We start from the raw sequence: 21118 nt of genomic DNA, 5'->3' as shown, positions 1-21118 counted from the left end.
TCTGAACTTAAAAATTGTGATCTAATCTAATTCTGAAATTTTGGAACGAAAATTAAAAACGTTGTTTCTGATTTGATCCTTCCAAAAACACCCTAGTTGTCATCAACCCAACGATGAAGGATGTATTTTGCCTGGTTCCTTTAAGGGCCGTTCGATGGACCCAACGATTTATGTTGAAACTTGTCTTTTAAGGGTCAAAAGTGTAATAACGATGTGTAACCGAATCAAATATGCACTACTAGACATGATCCTCTAGATCTGATCGAATTATTAATAGCAAGTTTAATACCAAATGATTATGAGTAGCTCATTATTTGACTTAGGTAATGGTTGATATTTGATTCATAGGGGTGGACATTGTTCAGTTTGATTCGGTTTCACACGAACAACATACAAAATTAACCAACATTGAACAGTTTGATTTGGTTTAATGGAGTTAAGCCTATTCCAACATATCAATAAAAAAAATTCCAACATAGAAAAGATAAGTTTTCGAAAGAAATTCATCAAATCAATTAGGACTAAGTTGCAGTTAACTAAAATCTTATGCTAGCATACAATTTATTACTTCCAATCTCATATAGGCATAAAGTTTCATCAAACCAATTAGGACTAAATTTTAATTAGCTAAAATGTCATTCTAGCAAACGACTTAGTTCCAAATCTCACATAAGCATACTATTTCATCAAATCAATTATGACTAAATTTCAATTTTTTTTTTTTTTTAATAAAAAAATGACAATTGGTGAAAAGCCACAGTTATCTACCCCTTCTGGAGGCCGGGAAGACTCACAGCGGCATTTCAGCCTTCCTCTGACTAAATTTCTATTAGGTGACAGTTAATAGTCATTACAACTTAAAATGTGTATGGCCAGTAGGGGTGCAACTTGGGTTGGCCCAATCCGAACCCGCCCATGTCTAACTTGACTTTAAACCCGAATAAGTGGGTTTCTTTTTAGTTATAACCCGTCCGAAGCCAACCCAATTTCAACCCGTTCATTGATTGAGTTGAGTTGAATTGATTATTTGCCCGTCCATCCCCAACCCAACCTGATTAACCAAACCCGACTGTGACCCATATCAATTAATACTCATATTACACTCAAGTGAGCCAAATCCAAAAACCCACATCCTTTCTAATATATATATTTTTAAATAAATTACCCCTTAAATCCATAATCCAATCCGTTGCATCATCTTCTTCCCTAATTGATTTCTTAATTGAGTCGTAAAGGATTTTGGGTCCAACCTGAAAAAAAATCTTTTCTTTTCATCATAAAAAAATAAATAAATAAAGGAATAAAGAAATAAAAGATTTTGATTAGTCAGCCCATACTTGCAGTCTCTAAACGCTAAAGCTATTTATTAAATTGTTAGTCTCCAAACCCTAAATTCTTTGCGTCTAGAAGCAATTGCTCAGCAATTCAGTCTACCTCTTTCATTCTGCCTAAACAAAACAGTAAGCCTTTTCTCCTTGATCAGTGGACCTATTGGTTTAATCATCTATATAATATACATATATATTACATAATATAGTATAATATACACTAAAAGTTTGCTCTTTCGAATCATATCGCTGAAAGTGAAGAAAGAATTAAAAAAAATTCTAGGTAATCATCCATGCATATTTGATAAAATCTCAATTACTTAGTTCCTCATGTATGATATACAAGGGAATTGTTATTGACATCCAAAAATTCTCATTCTACACTCCAAATTTTCTATATTTAGAAAGAAAAATACAATTGTGAGGAGTGTAAAATAAGATTTTTGGAGTGCCAATAACACTTCCCTTATACAAACTTGATTAAAATTTTGACATCTTTCTGTCTTATATGTTTATGTTACTTCCTATCAGCTATTTTTGTTGTCATATGTTAATATTTTGTTTCATGTGTTAATTATTCAGGTCTATTTGATTGTTATATATGGTAGAACATAATCAGACAACTACTCCAAGAGAGCCTCTGCTAGCTACTCTTGTAGAGCCTCAAAATGTTACAATTAAACCTCAGGTACCATCTAAACACAAAAGAGTATGAATCCAAGTCTTAAAGTTTGGGCACATTATGAAAGATTTCTAAATGCGGATGGAAGTAGGTCTGGTGAGGCACAATGCACCTATTGTAAGAAAACATTTGCATGTTCTAGCACCAATGGAACCACTACACTTAAAAGGGCATACAAAGAAGTGTAAGAAGTACCCTTATAACGGGGACAAGAAACAACAACTCTTGTTTTTACAGCAGCAAAGTCTCTTTCTAATTGGAAATTTGACCAAGAGCATTGCCTAAAACTCTTTACTAGAATGATTATTGTTGATGAATTACCATTTAGCTTTGCGGAGAAGGAAGGTTTCAAAATATTTATGAATGCTGCACAACCAAGATTTAAATTGTTGTCATGTACTACAACTACAAAAGATTGTGTTCAATTGTATGCAGAGGAAAGAAAAAAACTGTAGGAGATGTTTGGATCTTCAAATTCTCAAGTAAGTCTCACAACTGACTTGTGGAAGTCTGTTCAGAATCTTGGATGTATGTGTCTTACTGCACATTTCATTGACAAAGATTGGGTGTTACAAAAAAGAATCATCAATTTTCGGGTGGTTTCTCACTCCACATCGTGGTGAGGTCATTGCACAAGCTGTAGAAACATGTTTATTGGGTTGGGGTATAAAAAAGTTACGCACACTCACAAGTTGATAATGAAAGTTCAAATGATACAGCAGCAACAAGTTTGGTTTGAAATGGAGACTTCCCGATCTAAATCAGGGGCAGGGCTCTACAACAATGTTTGAAATGGAGATGCAGCTCAATCAGGGCCCTTTTTTCATCAATATTGCAGTTAACAACATGAAAGTAAGGGTCCTTCCTTGCACCAAGTTAACCACATAACGCCCACACACTTTTCAAACAAACAAAAAAAAAAAAAAAAAAAAAAATCTGAAAAGCCAACCAGAAAAAAGTGAAAACAATACATACGAAGTAGAAGCAGATAGATAAATCAACGCTGATTTTCATGTCTTCAAGCAGCCACACTGTGAAGCACAACGGTCTCGACAGTGAGGCCAGGCCCAAATCCGAAGAGCACGCCCCACTCCAGTCCTTCCCCAGTTGTTCTGAGTCCTTTCTCAGCAGACTTCCTCCTCACCTCGTCCAAAATAAACAAGACACACGCACTCGACATGTTGCCGTAATCAGACAGCACTTGCCTTGTTGCTTCTAGTTTCTCCGGCTTAAGTGCCAACTTGGACTCTACTTGGTCCAGAATAGCAGGGCCACCTGGGTGTGCAATCCAAAAGAGCGAGTTCCAGTCCGAGATGCCTATTGGCTTGAAGGCCTCGTTAAGGCTCTTTTCGATGTTCTTCGAAATAAGCCCGGGAACATCCTTGAGAAGGTGAAATGTAAGCCCCACTTCACGAAGATGCCCGTCAATAGCCCCATCACTGTCGGGGAGGATAGTTTGGGCCGCAGACACCAGCTCAAATAAGGGCTTCTCAACTTCGGGCAATGGATCCGCACCAATGATGACGGCAGCTGCACCGTCGCCAAACAAAGCTTGGCCTACAAGACTATCAAGGTGGGTGTCACTAGGCCCCCGGAAGGTGACCGCGGTGATCTCAGAGCACACAACAAGAACACGTGCACCCTTGTTGTTTTCGGCCAAGTCTTTGGCCAAACGGAGGACCGTGCCTCCAGCAAAACAGCCTTGTTGGTACATCATGAGGCGCTTGACGGAGGGGCGGAGGCCCAATAGCTTGGTGAGCTGGTAGTCGGCACCGGGCATGTCAACACCGCTGGTGGTGCAAAAGACCAAGTGGGTGATTTTGGACTTGGGCTGTCCCCATTCCTTAATTGCCTTGGTGGCCGCTTCTTTGCCAAGCCTTGGGACTTCAACAACAACCATGTCCTGCCGAGCATCGAGTGAGGGAGCCATGTACTCGCACACAGTCGGGTTTTCTTTCAGAATTTCTTCAGTCAAGTACATGTAACGCTTCTTGATCATAGATTTGTCACCTGAAAATTACATAAACGTCACAAGAAAAGTTAATTACCACACAATTTGTTTTTAGTATAAGTGATACTACTAATCTAAGCTACATTGAGGGAAAGGGAAAGAGTGAACTCGTAATGCAGTTGAACAAAAATGTCATATCCACTGGCAAGTGGATTGAACGGGTATATATAGTAGGCTATATATTGTAGGCCTCTGGTTTTGCAAAATATGCGCTATTGTTAATTTGAGCATTAAGGTTTTGTCAACGAGGAGAAGGTTTGCTACAGACGATTGTTGGATTCATCATCTTCAATCTCTACAGAGAAGATGCACTATTTTGAGGTCTTGTATAACTTTTTCTTGGTTGCTTTTAAAGGTCAGTTTGGTTCTTACATTTACTGAGTTGTAGTTTTGATATTTGTATGATAGTTGTGGTTTGGTCTTTACATGGAATTCACTCCCAAAAACAGAAAGCATTTGAGATGGGGTAATTTGTTTGAGATGACGAAATACTTTTAATATTAATTTGGGTCAATCAACATTAATTTCTTGCTTTTAAGGAAACTTCTTTTGGTTGACCTTACTCGAAAAGAAAATTGATTTTAATTAATTTACAATATAAAATGAAATGTCCATCAATCTTATACCGATTCACCAAAAATATAAAGGGTAAATCAGCATACCCCACAGATATGCATAATGAAGTTGTCAAGCACTTCGATGAATATCAAGTGAGTGTTGTAGCAATTTAGAATTGGCTCAATTCTAACAATTTTGTAGCAATTTAGCACTCGATCAGCGAAAAAAAAGGACAAATTGCAAACTAAACAAAATATATTAATTCACAGAAGGAATAAATATGGAGAGGAAGTTAAGTAGTACATACACATGCGTTGGAATTTTTCTTTGAGCTCAGTCTTGTGCTCGCTGTTGGTGATACGAAAGTAGTAGTCGGGGTATGTGGCCTGGTCTACACAATTGGGAGGAGTTGCAGTCCCAATAGCTAAGATTGTAGCCGGACCCTCAGCCCTCTGAGCCTTGCGAACTTCCTCGACGGTCACCATTTTTTTTATATATCCGATCGTCGAGAAAGATCAAATACGACAGAGAGCTAAAGCTAGAACTATAGGTGGTGTTGTTAGAGGAGAGGCTGTGACAAAATGTTGATTGAAGTGGATTGTATTTATATAAGGAAAAGAGGGGAAAGATGGTAGATGAGGGTCACGTGTTTGACCAATGCATGCCAACCATCGGCGGGAGCACCAACAACCACCTAGAGAAGGAGACAAAGGATAATAGGCTTCACACGCCGGCTGGCACGTGCATTTTTTTTAGTTTGGCGTGGATGGTTGCCCACTGAACATTCGCCCAATCAATTATTCATTGCAGAAAATCGATTTTGCATGTAGTTATAAGTAATTGAGTTACTTTTTATATTATCACTTAATTTTATGATAAAATTTTAACTTTCTTCATGGTATAGAGTAGGTCGTTCTTTGTGTGAATACCAATCTAATGGCCACACATGCTCCACATAATCTGATTTGTGTTTTTCATGTGCTAAACTTGAAAATTCATCATACGTGAGAGGATTGTTGAGAGAATCAATTCCATGTTGGGGAAAGGAGAGACCTTGCATATGGCTCATAAGTAATTTGGCTCCTTCTCATATTACTTAGTTTTATGATAGAATCTCGGCTTTCTTTATGTAAAATATATTTCTTCTTAAGTTTCATCATTTTAGCTAACAAATTTAGTAGCTACGTAGCCAAATTTTCTTTATTTTTGGGGTAAAGTAAAATTTATCACCTCAACTTTGGGTTGCATGACAATCTTATATCTCATATTTTAAACATTGCAATGTCATGTATCAACTTACGAATTCGTTGTAATGTTAGACTTTCGTAAAAAGAAAAAAAAATTTTAATTTTTCTGTCAAATGTTGATATGCATTTAATATAAAACTAATATGGTGGCAAAGGAATAGGTTAGTTAATTGGGACATTAGTGTCACTCAGTATTACGGTATTTCTCTTTACTTGTAAGTAAGAGGTCATAGGTTTGAATATCGTGAATGACGAATTCGATACGAAATTAGGTTGGTCATTGTGTGATTTAACCAAACTCCTCCTCTTCTTAGTGTAAAATATATCGTTGTACTAAAAAAAAAGAACATATATATATATATATATTGGGACATTAGTGTGCAACCACTACGATATTGACTGACTGATATGGACTAATTTCAACTCCTCCGAAAGTTAGTTACATGTAAACTCAGATGTGATACATGTAAACTCAGAATTTGCAATCACGATTTGTATTGGACAAAGGGTGTGACCGACTAATTTGGGGTGAGGAGGGCGAGTGACGCAAAAAGTGGATGACTAAAGACCCAAATATATAAATTAAGAAAGAGATTAAGAAGGTGTGGTGTGGTGTGGGTAGCTTTGGGATTCCATCGCAAAAACCGCATTACTTGAGGACAAACAGAAAGTTTATGTTATAAATGCAGGTGGTAATTATCAAGTTAGGGATAATATTGGTATTATTGAAAGTGGGTCTTTGACCAATCTGATAATTCTACAAATTTGAACCAAAAGTTTATGATATCTGGGCTTTAGCTAGAACTATGAGATCCGTTGTGTTTTTGTTTTCCCATTGTGACAGCTAGCAATTGGGGAGCACACTTTCTGGCCTCATATGCAGCTAGGCATGGCGGCTCTCATTTGTAGAATTTTGTTGGTCCTGAGTTTGATTTTCATTATTTTGGTGTATGATGTAAACATTTTTATTCAAATTTAATAAAGTCTTGCATTTTGACAACAAAAAAGTTTATGTAAAAATGACTCCAACTTAGTGATATAACAATATATCTCCTTCGTTATCGAAAAACTAATACACTCCTAATCAAGGCATATTGAATGACACCTGGAAGGTAACAAAGTTATAAAATGATCATGATGTGGAAAACTAGTAATTTAAAATTTTACGTAATTAAAATAAGAGTGCGCTAGTGAGCAAGGTTGAAATCTTATCACAATACAAATTTCAAAACATAAGTACCAGTGCAGCATAAAGTAAAGAATATTCTCATCCTAGTAGTATGGATATTTATACAAAATGGAAATTAACTTCCTACATTTTTTTAAGTGCTAGTCAGCTAATGCCAGTTATTTTTCATCTACACAAGAGCTTAGCTATTAGGTCTTGGAGGGGTGCAAGGTGGCTCGGGATGAAGTGGGCAGGTTTGTGGCAACGGGCAGATATAAGGTGACGGCTTCTACTGCGGCTGTGGCGGAAGCATTGGCTGTGCTACATGGTTGTAAGTTAGGAACTAATATGGGATGGAATTATGTCATCGTGAAATTTGACTCTCTGGAATCTATTTCCTGTCTTCGAGATTTGGCTACGATGGGCAGTTGGGAAATGTTCCCAATTCTACAGCGGAGCAAAGGACTGGGGGAGGCTTTTCATGACTGCCGTTGGTCTTGGGTTCCAAGATCGGCTAATATGGCTTCGAATCTTTTGGCCTCGCGACAAAGTAGGGAAATATGTGATAATAGTTGGGTCAATAGACCCCCATGCTACCTTGTGCATGTTCTGTGTAATGAATAATGATGGTCTTCCTTGTCCCCCTTAATCTCTTCTTGGTAGTATGAGGAGTGACACTTTTAGCATTAGATGCGGTGTCGTTTGTACCTCCTTGTACTACTTCTCTCTAGTTGCTGATATTGGCTTATTTGCCTCGGGGTAGGCTTCTTTGTTTCTTTGGCATCTTTGCCCGGATAATATATTATCTTGTTCGCCCAAAAAAAAAAAGAAAAAAAAAAGAGAAAATGTGAGTGGGTTGAAAATAAAGTTTTGTAAAACCGTTGTTTATCATAAAATAGTAATCTCTCGCTATAAAACATGTATAATTTTCAAAACTCATACTTGTATAGCAGTCTCTACAAAGTACAAACAAACAACTATTATCTCATCAAAAAGGCAGACCACTTATTGATGGTATAGAACTGTAAACCCTTATTTGAGACACTGCTTGTATAATTTATTTTTAATAATAAAGTTTATTGGATGTTTCTATACTACTTTTGAAAGGGCCAAAATTAATTTAGGACAACTAAATATGTTGTTGGTTGGGATTGACATAAAAAAGTTAAATGTACTTTCAAGTCATCGAAGTGTTTTCTACATTTGCGCATGCAAGACTTCTTCAGAAAGCACTTTCAAAGTGGATTTTTAGAAAATACTTGAATTTTTAATAAAAATTCAACGCGTTTCTAATGAATACATTTCCAGTAGAATAACTCTAAGCATAAATTCTTCCTATAAAAGCAATCACAAACGAGCTCTTAAGGTTGATAGCGTTTGTAGAATCTACTGTTAACCATAAACATAAACATTTTGTTAGAAGCACCGAAAAAAAAAAGTCCTTTATGAGTATAAAATAATAATTTTATGACCCAAATACACTTTTAACTTCTATAGACGATGTTAAAAGTGCTTTCGTTGTAAGGGAGGTGTAGTCAATTTGGATTTTAGAGGATTTTAAAATACTTTTTATAAGTGACAGATTTCAAAAGATTTTAATGTATTTTATAATTCTGTATAGATTTTGGCAGATTTATATGGATTTCTGTAATAGATTTCTATGGATTTGTATGAACTTCTTTTATGAATTACGTAGGATTTTAAAGGGTTTTATAACACCAAAAGAATGTATCAGTGGATATCATACTAGTTTGGACTTCAATAACTCAACTCTTTCCAGCAAGTTTGAGATATGATGCTTCAATGCCTGGGAAAGATGAGAAATATATTAGAAATGAAATAATTGCCAAACAGTTTTGAAGAGTAACAAACACCATTCTCTGTAGTTCAATTGACCGAGCCAATGCTTGTCTTCTTGTCAATAAATTCCTAGGCCTTAATGGAACAGGGCATTGATAGTTCTTCCCACAATAGAAACTAAATTGGTTAAGTATAGCTGGTTATTATGACAGGCAAGGCAATTCACATGAAATCGAAGCTAAGGCTAGTAAAACAATTAGGAAGTTAATGTCATAAGGAATGAACCCAAATTAGGCAAATTGGATTACACTTGGACTTGAACTTTCATAACCTATATAAAGAACAGTTTGGCATGAACCCAAATTAGGGTTCCTCCTTAAGTAATTAAGCTCAGATTGAAAGCATTGCAGGGACCAGGCAAAATATAGTGGTTATTATGGGATGGAAGAAATAACGGGCATAAACAATCAATTCAAAGTCGCAAAGTCACAAAATCTGTGATTTGGCCTAAACAATTATCACAAATAAACAAACAGTCATTACTTACACACCAACAACAGTAATAACAATATGTGAAATGATAAAAATAAACCATACAAGAATTTGGAAGAGAAAAACAATATGTTAAGGGATGAGGGAATCAGGAATAAGAAATCAGAGAAAATAAATAAACCACTTCTAGTCATATACCACCATATTACAAGCGCTTGTTAAATAAATCTATTGGGTTTAAAAGAAAATGCTTTACTTTATCACTATTACTGTTTAAAATGAATGGAATACCACTTAGGTCTCGTTTGGTAGCTCATACTGTATTGACTATTTCAATCAGATAAGATAAATAGCCACCGGATAGTACGGACTAAATTAGTCAGACTTTTGGTGTTGTGTCAGATCGACGGAAGGAACGGTCTGCGATTGGACAAGGAGCAGTGGGTCTGTCAGATCAGACCCTAAATCTAAGCGATCTTTTCGTAGGCGTTTGCCTCCGATCCAATCGGGGGATCGAATTGATTATAGAAACATGAGTTTAATTAGTCGATTTATTAGCGAACAAGGAAAAATATTCTTTGGTCTTAAGAATGCTGGTTTTAAGAATGAGTGATTGCCCTTCTCCGACCCTTACTGCCCAACCTGAAAGCGGACAGCTAATGCGGTCCACTTATTGAACAGGGTTCTATTCTCAGTGACAATAGGACTGGTCTCGCTAGAAGTGGAGAGCTCGTCGAAGTTGTTGGGGATGGAATCGAAAGGTGCAAAACTCAGATTGACATATCAAAAATTGGAATCACAAAATTTGGTGCCTGTGTAGAAGACGATGAGCCAACGGGCAGCACGAATAGGAGGATGATGATGATGCAAGGCTTGGTTTTGGATTGGTGTTTATTTTATTTTGAGCCCGACTAATTATACATGGATTTTCAAGTGGATTGTCAGGCCATCTCCAACCGAAGGGTTCAAAAGGTCAAAAATAGCCCTAAAATTATCTCCAACTAAAGGCCAGTCCAAAGGCTCGTGGGCCCCATTGGACAAAAAATGACCAAAGGGCCAATCGGCCCCGGTTAAAAAATTTGAATTTCAATGGCTAGCTGATGTCAGCTAGTTGTAATTTTTTTTTTTTTTGACAGTTTTTTTGTTTTTTTTTTTTTTTGGGCCAAAAACTTAAAAAGAATATTTAATTAAAACCCATAAAGGTGATTGGTTCTTGATGCAAATACACTGGGATAAGATGCATTCATCTAGGCATTTATATCTAAATAAATATTGATGCATTGTATTAGAATTAATGATGGGTTTGGCTTTTGGGGTTCCGTATTTTCATCTTATATTTGCTTGTAAGCCTAGAGAACTGGGCAGTTTTTTGAATGTGAAAGAAAAAGCAAGAGCTTTTTTCTTTTCCCTTCTATCAACTTGGGCATTCCATAGGAATCAACAAGGCATAGATTTCCTTTGTTCTTGGCTATTCTTTGTGTGAGAATCAACAAGAATTAGGGGTTATTGTATTTTAGAGATTGTTTCCTTTTTCCTTATATTATCTGCTGCGTCAGTTGGCATCAGAGCCAGATTCCATCATGCCACTAAGAAGGGGTCGTGGTGGAAGAGGTCTGGGACGGGGGCCCAACCATGATGATGTGTACGAGAAAGAAGATATCGGGCAATTAACACAACAAGTTGAGCGGCTTACGCAACAAATGGAGACTTTGCTTGCTCAACAACGGGAAGAAGAAGATGACTATGATGAGAACACAAATCATTTCAGTGAAGGAAATGAGAGGGAAGTCATGAGACCATTTGAGAGTTTTGATACTAGGTGTTGGGAGTCAGGATTGAGAATTGACATTCTTGAATTCTACGGAAGCATTCAACCTGAAGAGGCTCAATTATGTGGAGAAGGTATTGGAGTTCGATGATGTCTCTGAGAATAAGAGGGTATCCCTTGTAGCAACTAGATTGCAAGGGCGTGCTTCAAACTGGTGGCAACAATTGAAGATGACTAGATCATGACAAGGAAAGAACAAGATTGAAACTTGGGAGAAGCACATGTGCATGACTTTCCTACCATCCAATTACTCAAGGCTGGTTTACCAACAGGCCCAAAACTTGAGGTAGGGAAATCGAACGGTAACTGAATATACTACTGAGTTCTATCAATTAATAGCTCGAAGAGATATTGTTGAAACAGAGGAGCAGATGGTGTCACGGTATATTGTGGGCCTCCGCATTCCATTTCAAGATACTTTGAATTTATTTGATCTTTTTTCTGTGGTTAAAGCGCATCAGAGAGCCTTGCAGATAGAAAAACAGATGAGTCGAAAGGAAAATACTGGCGGCACGTGGGCTGCAAGCAGTTCTAATAATCAGGGTGGTGTGAGCAATTCAGCCCCTAGTCGTTTGCAAGCTCCCCAAGTTCACAACACGAGGACAAACTCAAATATAACTCCAGGGAAAGCACAGACTGTGGGTCCTGAACGAGGTGGTAGTCGTTGTTTTAATTGTGGGGAATATGGACATCGAATGGCTGTTTGCACAAAGGGAGGAAAAACTAGCAAAAGATTGTTTACAGAGGGTGAAAGTGCTAAATTCACATAATATCATGATTTAGACCAAGCTCCAGTTTTTGATGAATATGTTCAAGATGATGCTGCCATGGAGGAGTTTGTGATTGGGGATGAAGTCTCGTTACTTGTGGTGCAAAGAACATGCTTCACACCTCGGGAAACTAAAGAGGATGATGGATGGCTCCGACATAACATATTTCAGTCGACATGTACCATTGGTGGGAAAGTTTGTAGGTTGGTGATTGATTTTGGAAGCTGTGAAAATGTTATTTTTGAAGAAGCAGTGAACAAGTTGCGGCTCGAAACACATTAACATCCTTGACCATATAAGCTTTCTCGGCTGCAGAAGGTTAATAAAGTAATAGTTTCAAAGCGAGCTCTTATACCTTTCTCTATTGGCACCAACTATAAAGATAAAGTGTGGTGCGATGTTGTGCCAATGGATGCTTGCCATATTCTTTTGGGAAGGCCTTGGGAATTTGACAGATGTGTGATGCACAACGGATGGAAAAACACCTATAGCTTTATGTTTAATGATATCAAAATCACCCTTTTGCCTACTAGAGAATAGGTTCCAAAGCCCTCTCAAAACAAAGGGTCGACTACATTGTTGACCATGACAAAGTTCATAGAAGAGGCATAAGAAATGGGAATTGTTTATTCGTTGGTTGGTAAGGATTGTTCTAGTTATATGTCAGCAATTCCTATGCATGTACAAATGCTGCTTGAGGAGTTTTAGGATGTCTTTTCTGAGAAGTTGTTTGCGGGTTTGCCACCATTGCATAACATTCAATGCACCAAAGGCAGATTATACTTGGCGTCTCTGTACATATAGTAGAGCCATTAATAAAATCACGGTACGCTATCGTTTTCCCATCCCTCATTTGGATAACTTACTAGATCAATTGAGTAGTACTACTATTTTTAGTAAGCTGGATCTGAAGAGTGGGTACTACCAAATTCGCATTAGGGAGGGAGATGAGTGGAATACAGCGTGCAAAACCTGTGAAGGATTGTATGCGTGGCTAATTATGCCTTTTGGCCTATCCAATGCGTTGAGTACATTCATGAGGGCGATGAATAAGATGTTCTGCCCGTTCATTGGAAAGTTCCTGGTGGTTTATTTCGACGACATTCTCATCTATAGCGAAAATCCTGAGAAGCATCTCTAACATTTGAAAAAAGTCTTAACAGTACTCCGAAATGAAAAATTTTATGCAACAACAAAGAAGGGCTCCTTTATAATGGATAAGGTTCAGTTTCTTGGGTTTGTTGTGTCAAAAGACGGGATTTTTGTAGATGAATCCAAGGTTGCAGCAATTAAAGCTTGGTCACTACCACAAAATCTGCATGAATTAGTCTATTTCTATAGACGTTTTATTCATAATTTCAGTGCTATCATGGCTCTTATAACAAATTGTATGAAGACTGGAAAATTTAAATGGACTAAGGAGGCTACGGCGGCTTTTCATAATATCAAAGGGAAACTTATCAGTGCACCAGTTCTCATTTTGCCTGATTTTAGCAAACCATTTGAGTTGCATTGTGATGCATCCAAAGTGGGTATTGGGGCTGTGTTGAGCCAAGAGGGACGACCTATAGCATTTTACAATGAGAAATTGAGTGGGTCGAAAATGAATTACAGCACATATGATGTGGATTTTTATGCTGTTGTTCAAGCTCTTAAGCATTGAGGTTCTTATTTGGCACATAATGAGTTTATTTTGTATTCTGATCACGAGGCTCTAAAGCACATCAATTCACAAGACAAGCTTTTTGCTAGACATGCTAAGTGGGCGTCCTATCTGCAGCAATTTACTTTTGTTATAAAGCGCAAATCAAGAGCCATGAACCTTGTTGATGCACAAAATCGGTGAGGACTTTGGTACAACAGAAAGTGTCAAGTTTGTGACCTTTGCTAGGTTGCTCTGGTCATTAGTGTGGATAAATATGTAAATGAATAGAGACAGGGAAGCAAATAACACAAGATGTACGTGGTTCACCCAGATTGGCTACGTCCACGGGGTAGAAGAGTTCGCATTAGTTGTGAAGGGGTTACACAAATACATAGGTTCAAGCTCTCTTTTAGTGAGTTCTAGTGAATAGTTTAGTACAAATGACATTAGGGATTATTGTGGGAGAATGATCCCCTTTTATAGAAGAGAGTTTCTAGCTTTGTTCTGACATTGACACGTGTCGTGTTGTGATTGGCCTCTGATATCGACACGTGTCCCGCTGTGATTGGCTTCTAATACCGACATGTGTCGTGTTGTGATTGGCCTCCTGGTTGGAGGAAAAGTTTTGTGGGTCTTTGACGATATGCTGTTGATCGATGCTTAGTAGTTTCGGGATTGGTCAATGATGGTACAAACAAACCTAGTAGCATATGTTTTAGTAGAAGGGTGAATTTTCTTACAACCATGAGAAATCAGGTGTTGGGTTTTGATTCTTTACGAGAATCATTATCTGTTGATCCATACTTTGGATCAATCTTGCGAGATGTAGCATCTGGCCTACTTTCTGATTTTCTAATGCATGATGGTTTTCTATTCAAGGGGAATAAGTTGTACATTCCAGAGTCTAGCTTGCGTTTGAAAATTATTAGTGAATTGCACAATGAGGGACATATGGGGAGAGACATGACATTTCATCTAGTGTCATACTCTTATTTCTGGCCATCTATGCGACGCGAGATCACTAAATTTGTTAAGAATTACAGGGTGTGTCAATTATCTAAGGGTTCTGCAACAAATGTGGGGTTGTATATGCCGCTGCCCATTCTTAACCAGCCATGGGTCGACGTCAGTATGGACTTTGTTTTGGGCCTTTCTCGTACTCAACGGGGTATGGAATTTATTTATGTGGTGATCGATCGTTTTTCGAAAATGGCATATTTTATTCCCTGCAAAAAGACCACAGATGCTGTTAAAGTGGCTCAGTTATTTTTCCATGAGGTGTACCGTCTCTATGGTTTGCCTACATCTATTGTGTTTGACAGAGATACGAGGTTCCTTAGCCATTTTTGGCGATATTTGTGGAAGCTTTCCAACACAAAATTGAACTTTAGTAATGCCTGCCATTCACAGACTGATGGGCAGACTGAAGTTGTCAACTGATCTCTTAGAAATCTGCTCCGCAGTTTGGTGGGAGATAATCTCAATTCATGGGATCAGAAGTTAAGTCAGGCTTAATTTGCATTCAACTATTCTGTCAACCGAAGTACTGGATTTAGTCCATTCTTTGTTACATATGATTATAATCCCAAGACTCCTCTTGATCTTGCACCCATTCCTGACTTGCAACGAGTTAACATGAAAGCAGCAAACTTCGTCGCCCAGCTTCACCAAGTTCACACATCCACTAAGCAGCGACTTGAGGCAACTAACGACACTTATAAGCGAACCGTGGATTTAAAGTGGCGTTATGTGGAATTTGAAGTGGGTGATTTTGTGTGGGCTGTGTTAACTAAAGAACGCTTTCTAGCAGGCGAATACAACAAATTGGCTGCCTGAAAGATTGGTCCAATGGAGGTTGTTGAGAAGATAAATCCAATTGCCTACCGTCTCAAACTTCCTAGTCATCTTCGTATTGCTGATGTGTTTAACATCAAACACCTCATGCCTTATCATAGTGCTAGTTCTGTAGAGGAGGACTGCTTGAATTCGAGGGTGAATTCTTCTCAACCCTGGGAGAATGATGCAAATACATTGGGATAAGATGCATTCATTTAGGCATTTATATCTAAATAAATATTGATGCATTGTATTAGAATTAATGATGGGTTTGGCTTTTGGGGTTCTGTCTTTCATCTTATATTTGCTTGTAAGCCTAGAGGACTGGGCAGTTTTTTGAATGTGAAAGAAAAGCAAGAGTTTTTTTTTTCTCTTCCCTTCTGTCAACTTGGGCATTCCATAGAATTCAACAAGGCATAGATTTCCTTTGTTCTTGGCTATTCTTTGTGTGAGAATCAACAAGAATTAGGGGCTATTGTATTTTAGAGATTGTTTCCTTTTCCCTATATTATTTGCTACATCAATTCTATATGGGGATGTTGCTTTTATAAGTATGTTTGATTGCTCAAACCTCTTCCACAGCTGATGTGGGACAAATTTAATGGGTGCCATGACACACCCCGATCGAGATCGGAGCGTGCTGGCCGTCACACACGGTGACGTAGCCATGTGCACGTGCGGAAACTAATAAAGTAGTAATATAAAAGTACGAATAAAATAAAACTAGCATACAAAGTACTAAAACAAGTGCTAGTAAGTGAGATACAATTTCAGAGTAGGTCTATAGCAGCCCAAACGAAAACGACAATAATAGTACACCCGAAGGTGACCCTACAATGGTGAGTGTCTATCAGAAACGCCGGAAAGCCCTCTGGGGAAACCACCGCAACAGCTAAGCAACTAGAACCTGGAGGGGCGCAAAACAAAAGCGTGAGTGGGCAAAAACAAAGCTTTCGAAAACCATTTATAAAATACTTTCTAACCCCTCGCTGTAAAACCCGTATACTTCCCAGAAGATATATACACATAATACATAAGCCAAACATGCTCAAATAATATGCCATGCCGAGATCTCATAATGATATGCAAGTGTCCAGGTATAAACATATCAATATCATGTAATCTGGCAGCCGGAGTCACCTAACGTGACCTGTACGGCTGCATCTAGAGCTCAAATCTCAATCTCAATATCTAAACCTGCCCACGAGTCGGAACCACGTAAAGTGGTCTGTACGACAGGCCTGGGTGTAAATAAGTGCTACGATCACGTGAAGACTGGGCGAATAATCGCGGGTCACCTACGAGTCGGAACCACCTAAAGTGGTCTGTACGACAGGACTGTGCACCTACCTTGAATCCAAGGTGAGCATAAGGTGCGGGAGATGAACATCACGTGAAGGACTGTGCCCTGGCCACGGGCGGGAGCACTAACACCGGGGGTGCAGGTTATGAGCTCTCTAACTATCTCAAACCATTACTGAAACATAAACGTGAATAACGCTTACCTGGCACTTACCTGTGCGTCCACAGCACCCAATATGCATATGAATAAATATATGCAACTAATAACGTACCCAACGATACACGAAAAATGATAATGTAATGCATGACATAATGAATAAACATTTATTCAAGTTCTGGGAAAATATAGTATATAGGTATATATGGAAAACCAAAAGCCCACTCACTGGTACGTGGAAGGGTCGTAGCCCCCCTGCCTCGAGTGACCACACTCGTCCTCGGGGTACGTGTCACCTATATGCGAAATAACTATAAAAACGTTAACTTTAAAGCACATAACCAACTTCTCGTAAAAACTTCTCATACATTGCTCAAAATGGACAATTGAATATACCAACGTGCTCTACACAACCTCAGGATCACAACCATAATTTTAAAATAATTTTTGGACCCCTCACGCGCCCCCACGCGCCAAAATAGGCACGGACCTACGCGCCCCCACGCGCGGCCACGTGCCATGCACACTGATGGTGTCAACTGACGCCGTCAGGAATATTCCGTTAAAATTCCGGAATATTCCGTTAAACTTAACTGGATACCGTTACTGCCGTTAGGAATATTCCGTTAAACTTAACGGAATATTCCTATTTCTTCTCCGGCCTACCCTCGCCGGACTCCGGTCACCGGAAAACTGGGAAAAGTTTAAACTCACTATTCTCCTTCGTTTTTCAACCATTTTTCACGTAATTTATACCAAAATGAAGCCCTAATCATAATCTACCACGTTGGACAAGTTTTAGGGCCTAAAAACAACGGAATCAAACTTTCCAAAAATATGAAAATTCGGCCAAACTTACAGTTCGTGGTTCCGACGTCCAACTCCGTCCAACGATGCACTCCCAAGCTCCTTGGGACCTCACCAACACATCTACAAGCTTCAAAAGTCCAAAAACTAACTAGATTAATCTTGCATGAACAGTGCTCAAAACTGCCATTGTCGAAACGACGTGAAAACGTTAGAGTTCCTACCTGAAAATGGTATGGCTGTGCTCGCCTCGACCTCACGAGTCCAATGGTACCCTTAGTTTCTTCGATCTGTGAGGATTTGGTGGGTTATGGGTTTGTCCGTACGTCGAAGGAAGAAGAAGAAGGAAGGGAGAGAGAGACACGGGACAGGGACAGTTGGGAGAGGGAGAGTGTGACAGTGTGTGTGTGTGTGTGTGTGGTCCAACACATGCCACACCACACAAATAACCAAAAACGTGATAAAAACGAACTAGGGGCAATAATGTAATTTCACGCGTGCGTTCTAATAATCCTGGGACGGGATGTCACATGCCACACATGCAAGCTTTTGCTTGCTCAATTCTCTCCCAATGTGGGACAAATATAAGGGGTGCCCCAAATATAAGCTTCCTATTAGACATGGTAAATGTGCATTTATACATGGTAAATGTGCATTTAATTTAAGTTGTTATAGTTTTTAAATTTAAATAATATGTTTGGCCCTATGGCCTTTTGGCCCTCGATTGCAGATGATTTTTTGTGACAGGGCTAAAACGAGCCCTATGACCCTTTGACCATCGGTTGTAGATGGTAAAAAAATATGTCCCTGCACTGTTTATTAAAATATTTATTTCTTGGAGGACCAAAGGGCTAAACGAGCCCTCTGGCCAGCCTTCGATTTGAGATGGTCTTAGTACGTTGTGGAGCGTACTAATAAAGATGGGTCTGCTTATTTATCCGATGACTATTTAATGCGAAAATGCCCTAAACATCGAATTTGTATAAAATAGTTCTATCCGGTGTCCTATATGGGGGGCCAAACGGGGCCTTAAGCAACTAACTTATCCATTTTTTTGGGTGAATAATGATATTTATTTACTTTGAATTTGAACAATATTAGCATTAGATTAAAGCACTTCCCAATTTAAAAATAAAATAAAATCCTATGGAAGGAAGGATGTGGCAGGCCATTCCTCGAGTTTATCCACAATGACAATATATCTTTGTACGACAATATTTTTTTAATGACCATTTTTTCGCAAACAACTTCTAATTTTTTAATGTAATTTTCAGAGTAACTACAAGAAAGAAAGAATGTTTGCGTTTCCCTTTTTTTTTTGGACAAACTAAGTTACTTTTCTATTAAACAAACAGACAAGTATAAAGAAAAGATAGTCCAAAGGTGTCCCACAGCCCAAAGACAAGTCAAAGCTGCAAACTCGGCTACAAAAGAGCCACGTCATTACAACACCTCCAAAGAAACTGACACATGACTCCTCCAAAATTGAACATGATATGTTTGACAAAAAAGGAAAATTGAACACGACATAAGCTATAAATGCCTGCAAACACAGGCCAAGCATCCTCCCTCTGCATGCTGTATTCACGAGGTCCACCGATCGCATCCTCTAACTATTGAAACACTGACTGACATGGATTAATGGAGGCCAGCAGCGGCATCAGTGAGGCTTGAGGAGCTGCCAGCAGTACGTACACATCTCCTGTCTCGTAACCATTGAATTTGCATCACGAATTCCTATAGCATCTAATATATCCTAAGTTCCATCGTCCTTTCTTTCTTAAACTATTAAACTGAAAGGGAGTGATAATAATTAGACTACTATGATGAGAACTTTAGAATTATGACCCCTTGTGATGTGTGTGTATATTAGCAATCCTCCACTAATTACATTTTTATAATATATGTAATATCTACGTTATGATTTCATTAATGTCCTCTAATCCAAACAACGCTCCCCCTCCCCCGGGGGAAGTTGCACGCTTCTGAGCAGACAAGTTTGGAGCAAAGCAAGCGGTGTTGAGGTTGATGAAGAGCTTTCTCGAAAAGATCTGCAGGTTGATCAACATAAGAGATGCAACACACATGATGACTGCTAAGAGCCACTTTTTAACAAACAAAATGATAATCAACTTCGAGATGCCGAGGGAGATCATGAACAACAGGATTATCAGCGAGATAAGTGGCATTGATATTCACAATGTAACAAGACGTGGTGCAACAAATGACCACCAAGCTCACCAAGAAAAAAACATGGCCACGTTGTCTTAAGCATAGACATGGGCAAGAGAGCCATATTCATATCCGACATGAGCGAGGTATAGTCGGTTGCTTCTTAGAACACCGCAAAATAAGATTGGAGTTAAGATAAATAAGATAATTTGTGGTAGAGCGCTAAGGGTCTGAACAACCAACCGAATCAGCATCACAGTAGGTTGATAAAGTAGCGGAAGAATATTGAGGGCAAAATGTAGACCAAAGTCAAGTGTACCATTAATATAGCGCAGAATGCGCTTGGCATCAATAAGATGTGTAGAGCGAGGACACTCATATAGAAGGAAGGATGAGCCTATTAGGCACTTCCTCGAGTTCATCCACAAAGACAATATATCTTTATACGACAATATTTTCTAATGACCATTTTTTTGCAAACAACTTAAATTTTTTTTAATGTAATTTAAGGAGTAAATGAATCTTTACGTTCCTTACATGCAAAGTTGCAAACTCAGCCACAAAAGAGCCACGTCATTACAACACCTCCAAAGAAATTGACATATGACCCCACTAAAATTGAACATGATATGTTTGACAAAAAAGGAAAATAGGACATGACATGAGCTTCTTATAACTGCCTCCAAACACAGGTCAAACATCCTCCCTGCATGCTGTATTGACAAGGTCCATCGATCGCATCCTCTTAACTATTGAAATTCCACTGACTGACATGGAATAATGGAGGCCTTCAGCTGCATCCGTGAGGTATGAGGAGCTGCCAGCAGCACATGCACACATACATACACATCTCCTGTCTCATAACCATTGAAATTGCATCCACGGAATCATATAGCATATACCATACCGTAAGTTCCATCGCCCTTTCTAACTTTTTTAAACTATTAAATTTTCCATCGCCTAACGGAAAATTTAGTTTTAAAACCTAATAAAACTTTAAAGCGGTGGAATGTTGTTGGAGTCGGCTCAAAGTATTCTAATGCACATTCCACCATTCAAATCTCCCTCTCTGCCAAGCTTAGGGTTTCCGAGAAGACATTTTTTTTCTTCTCAAAAAGGTTTCCTAGAAGATATTTTCTTTCTGTATTGTTTTCTCCAATATTGGAAGGTTGCCAAGCCGCATGTACATAAAAACTTCTGAGGGTGCAAATTAGCCCCATGGTCTTCCATAATATCATTAGCCTTTGACACTATTATTCAGATATTTAACAACCACCACTATGCGTGTATCCATACAAAATTTGGGATGGGAAAG

At 38.6% G+C, this 21118-nt stretch overlaps 1 protein-coding gene across 1 annotated transcript; it reads right to left on the bottom strand.

The window, feature by feature from the left end:
* Positions 1-2618: 2618 nt before the first annotated feature.
* Positions 2619-5142, bottom strand: LOC137722298 (polyketide synthase 5). The gene is made up of 2 exons (XM_068461264.1): positions 4887-5142; positions 2619-4020 (listed from the first exon to the last, which is right to left on the bottom strand). Exons 1-2 carry the CDS (start codon positions 5062-5064, stop codon positions 3029-3031), a joined length of 1170 nt encoding a protein of 389 aa, XP_068317365.1. The 5' UTR covers positions 5065-5142; the 3' UTR covers positions 2619-3028.
* Between the last annotated feature and the right edge of the window lie 15976 nt (positions 5143-21118).

Source organism: Pyrus communis, chromosome 17, assembly GCF_963583255.1.
Source record: "Pyrus communis chromosome 17, drPyrComm1.1, whole genome shotgun sequence".
Lineage (NCBI taxonomy): Eukaryota > Viridiplantae > Streptophyta > Magnoliopsida > Rosales > Rosaceae > Pyrus > Pyrus communis.
The sequence above is the reverse complement of the archived record's forward strand: the minus strand, read 5'-3'. Positions and strand labels throughout refer to the sequence as shown.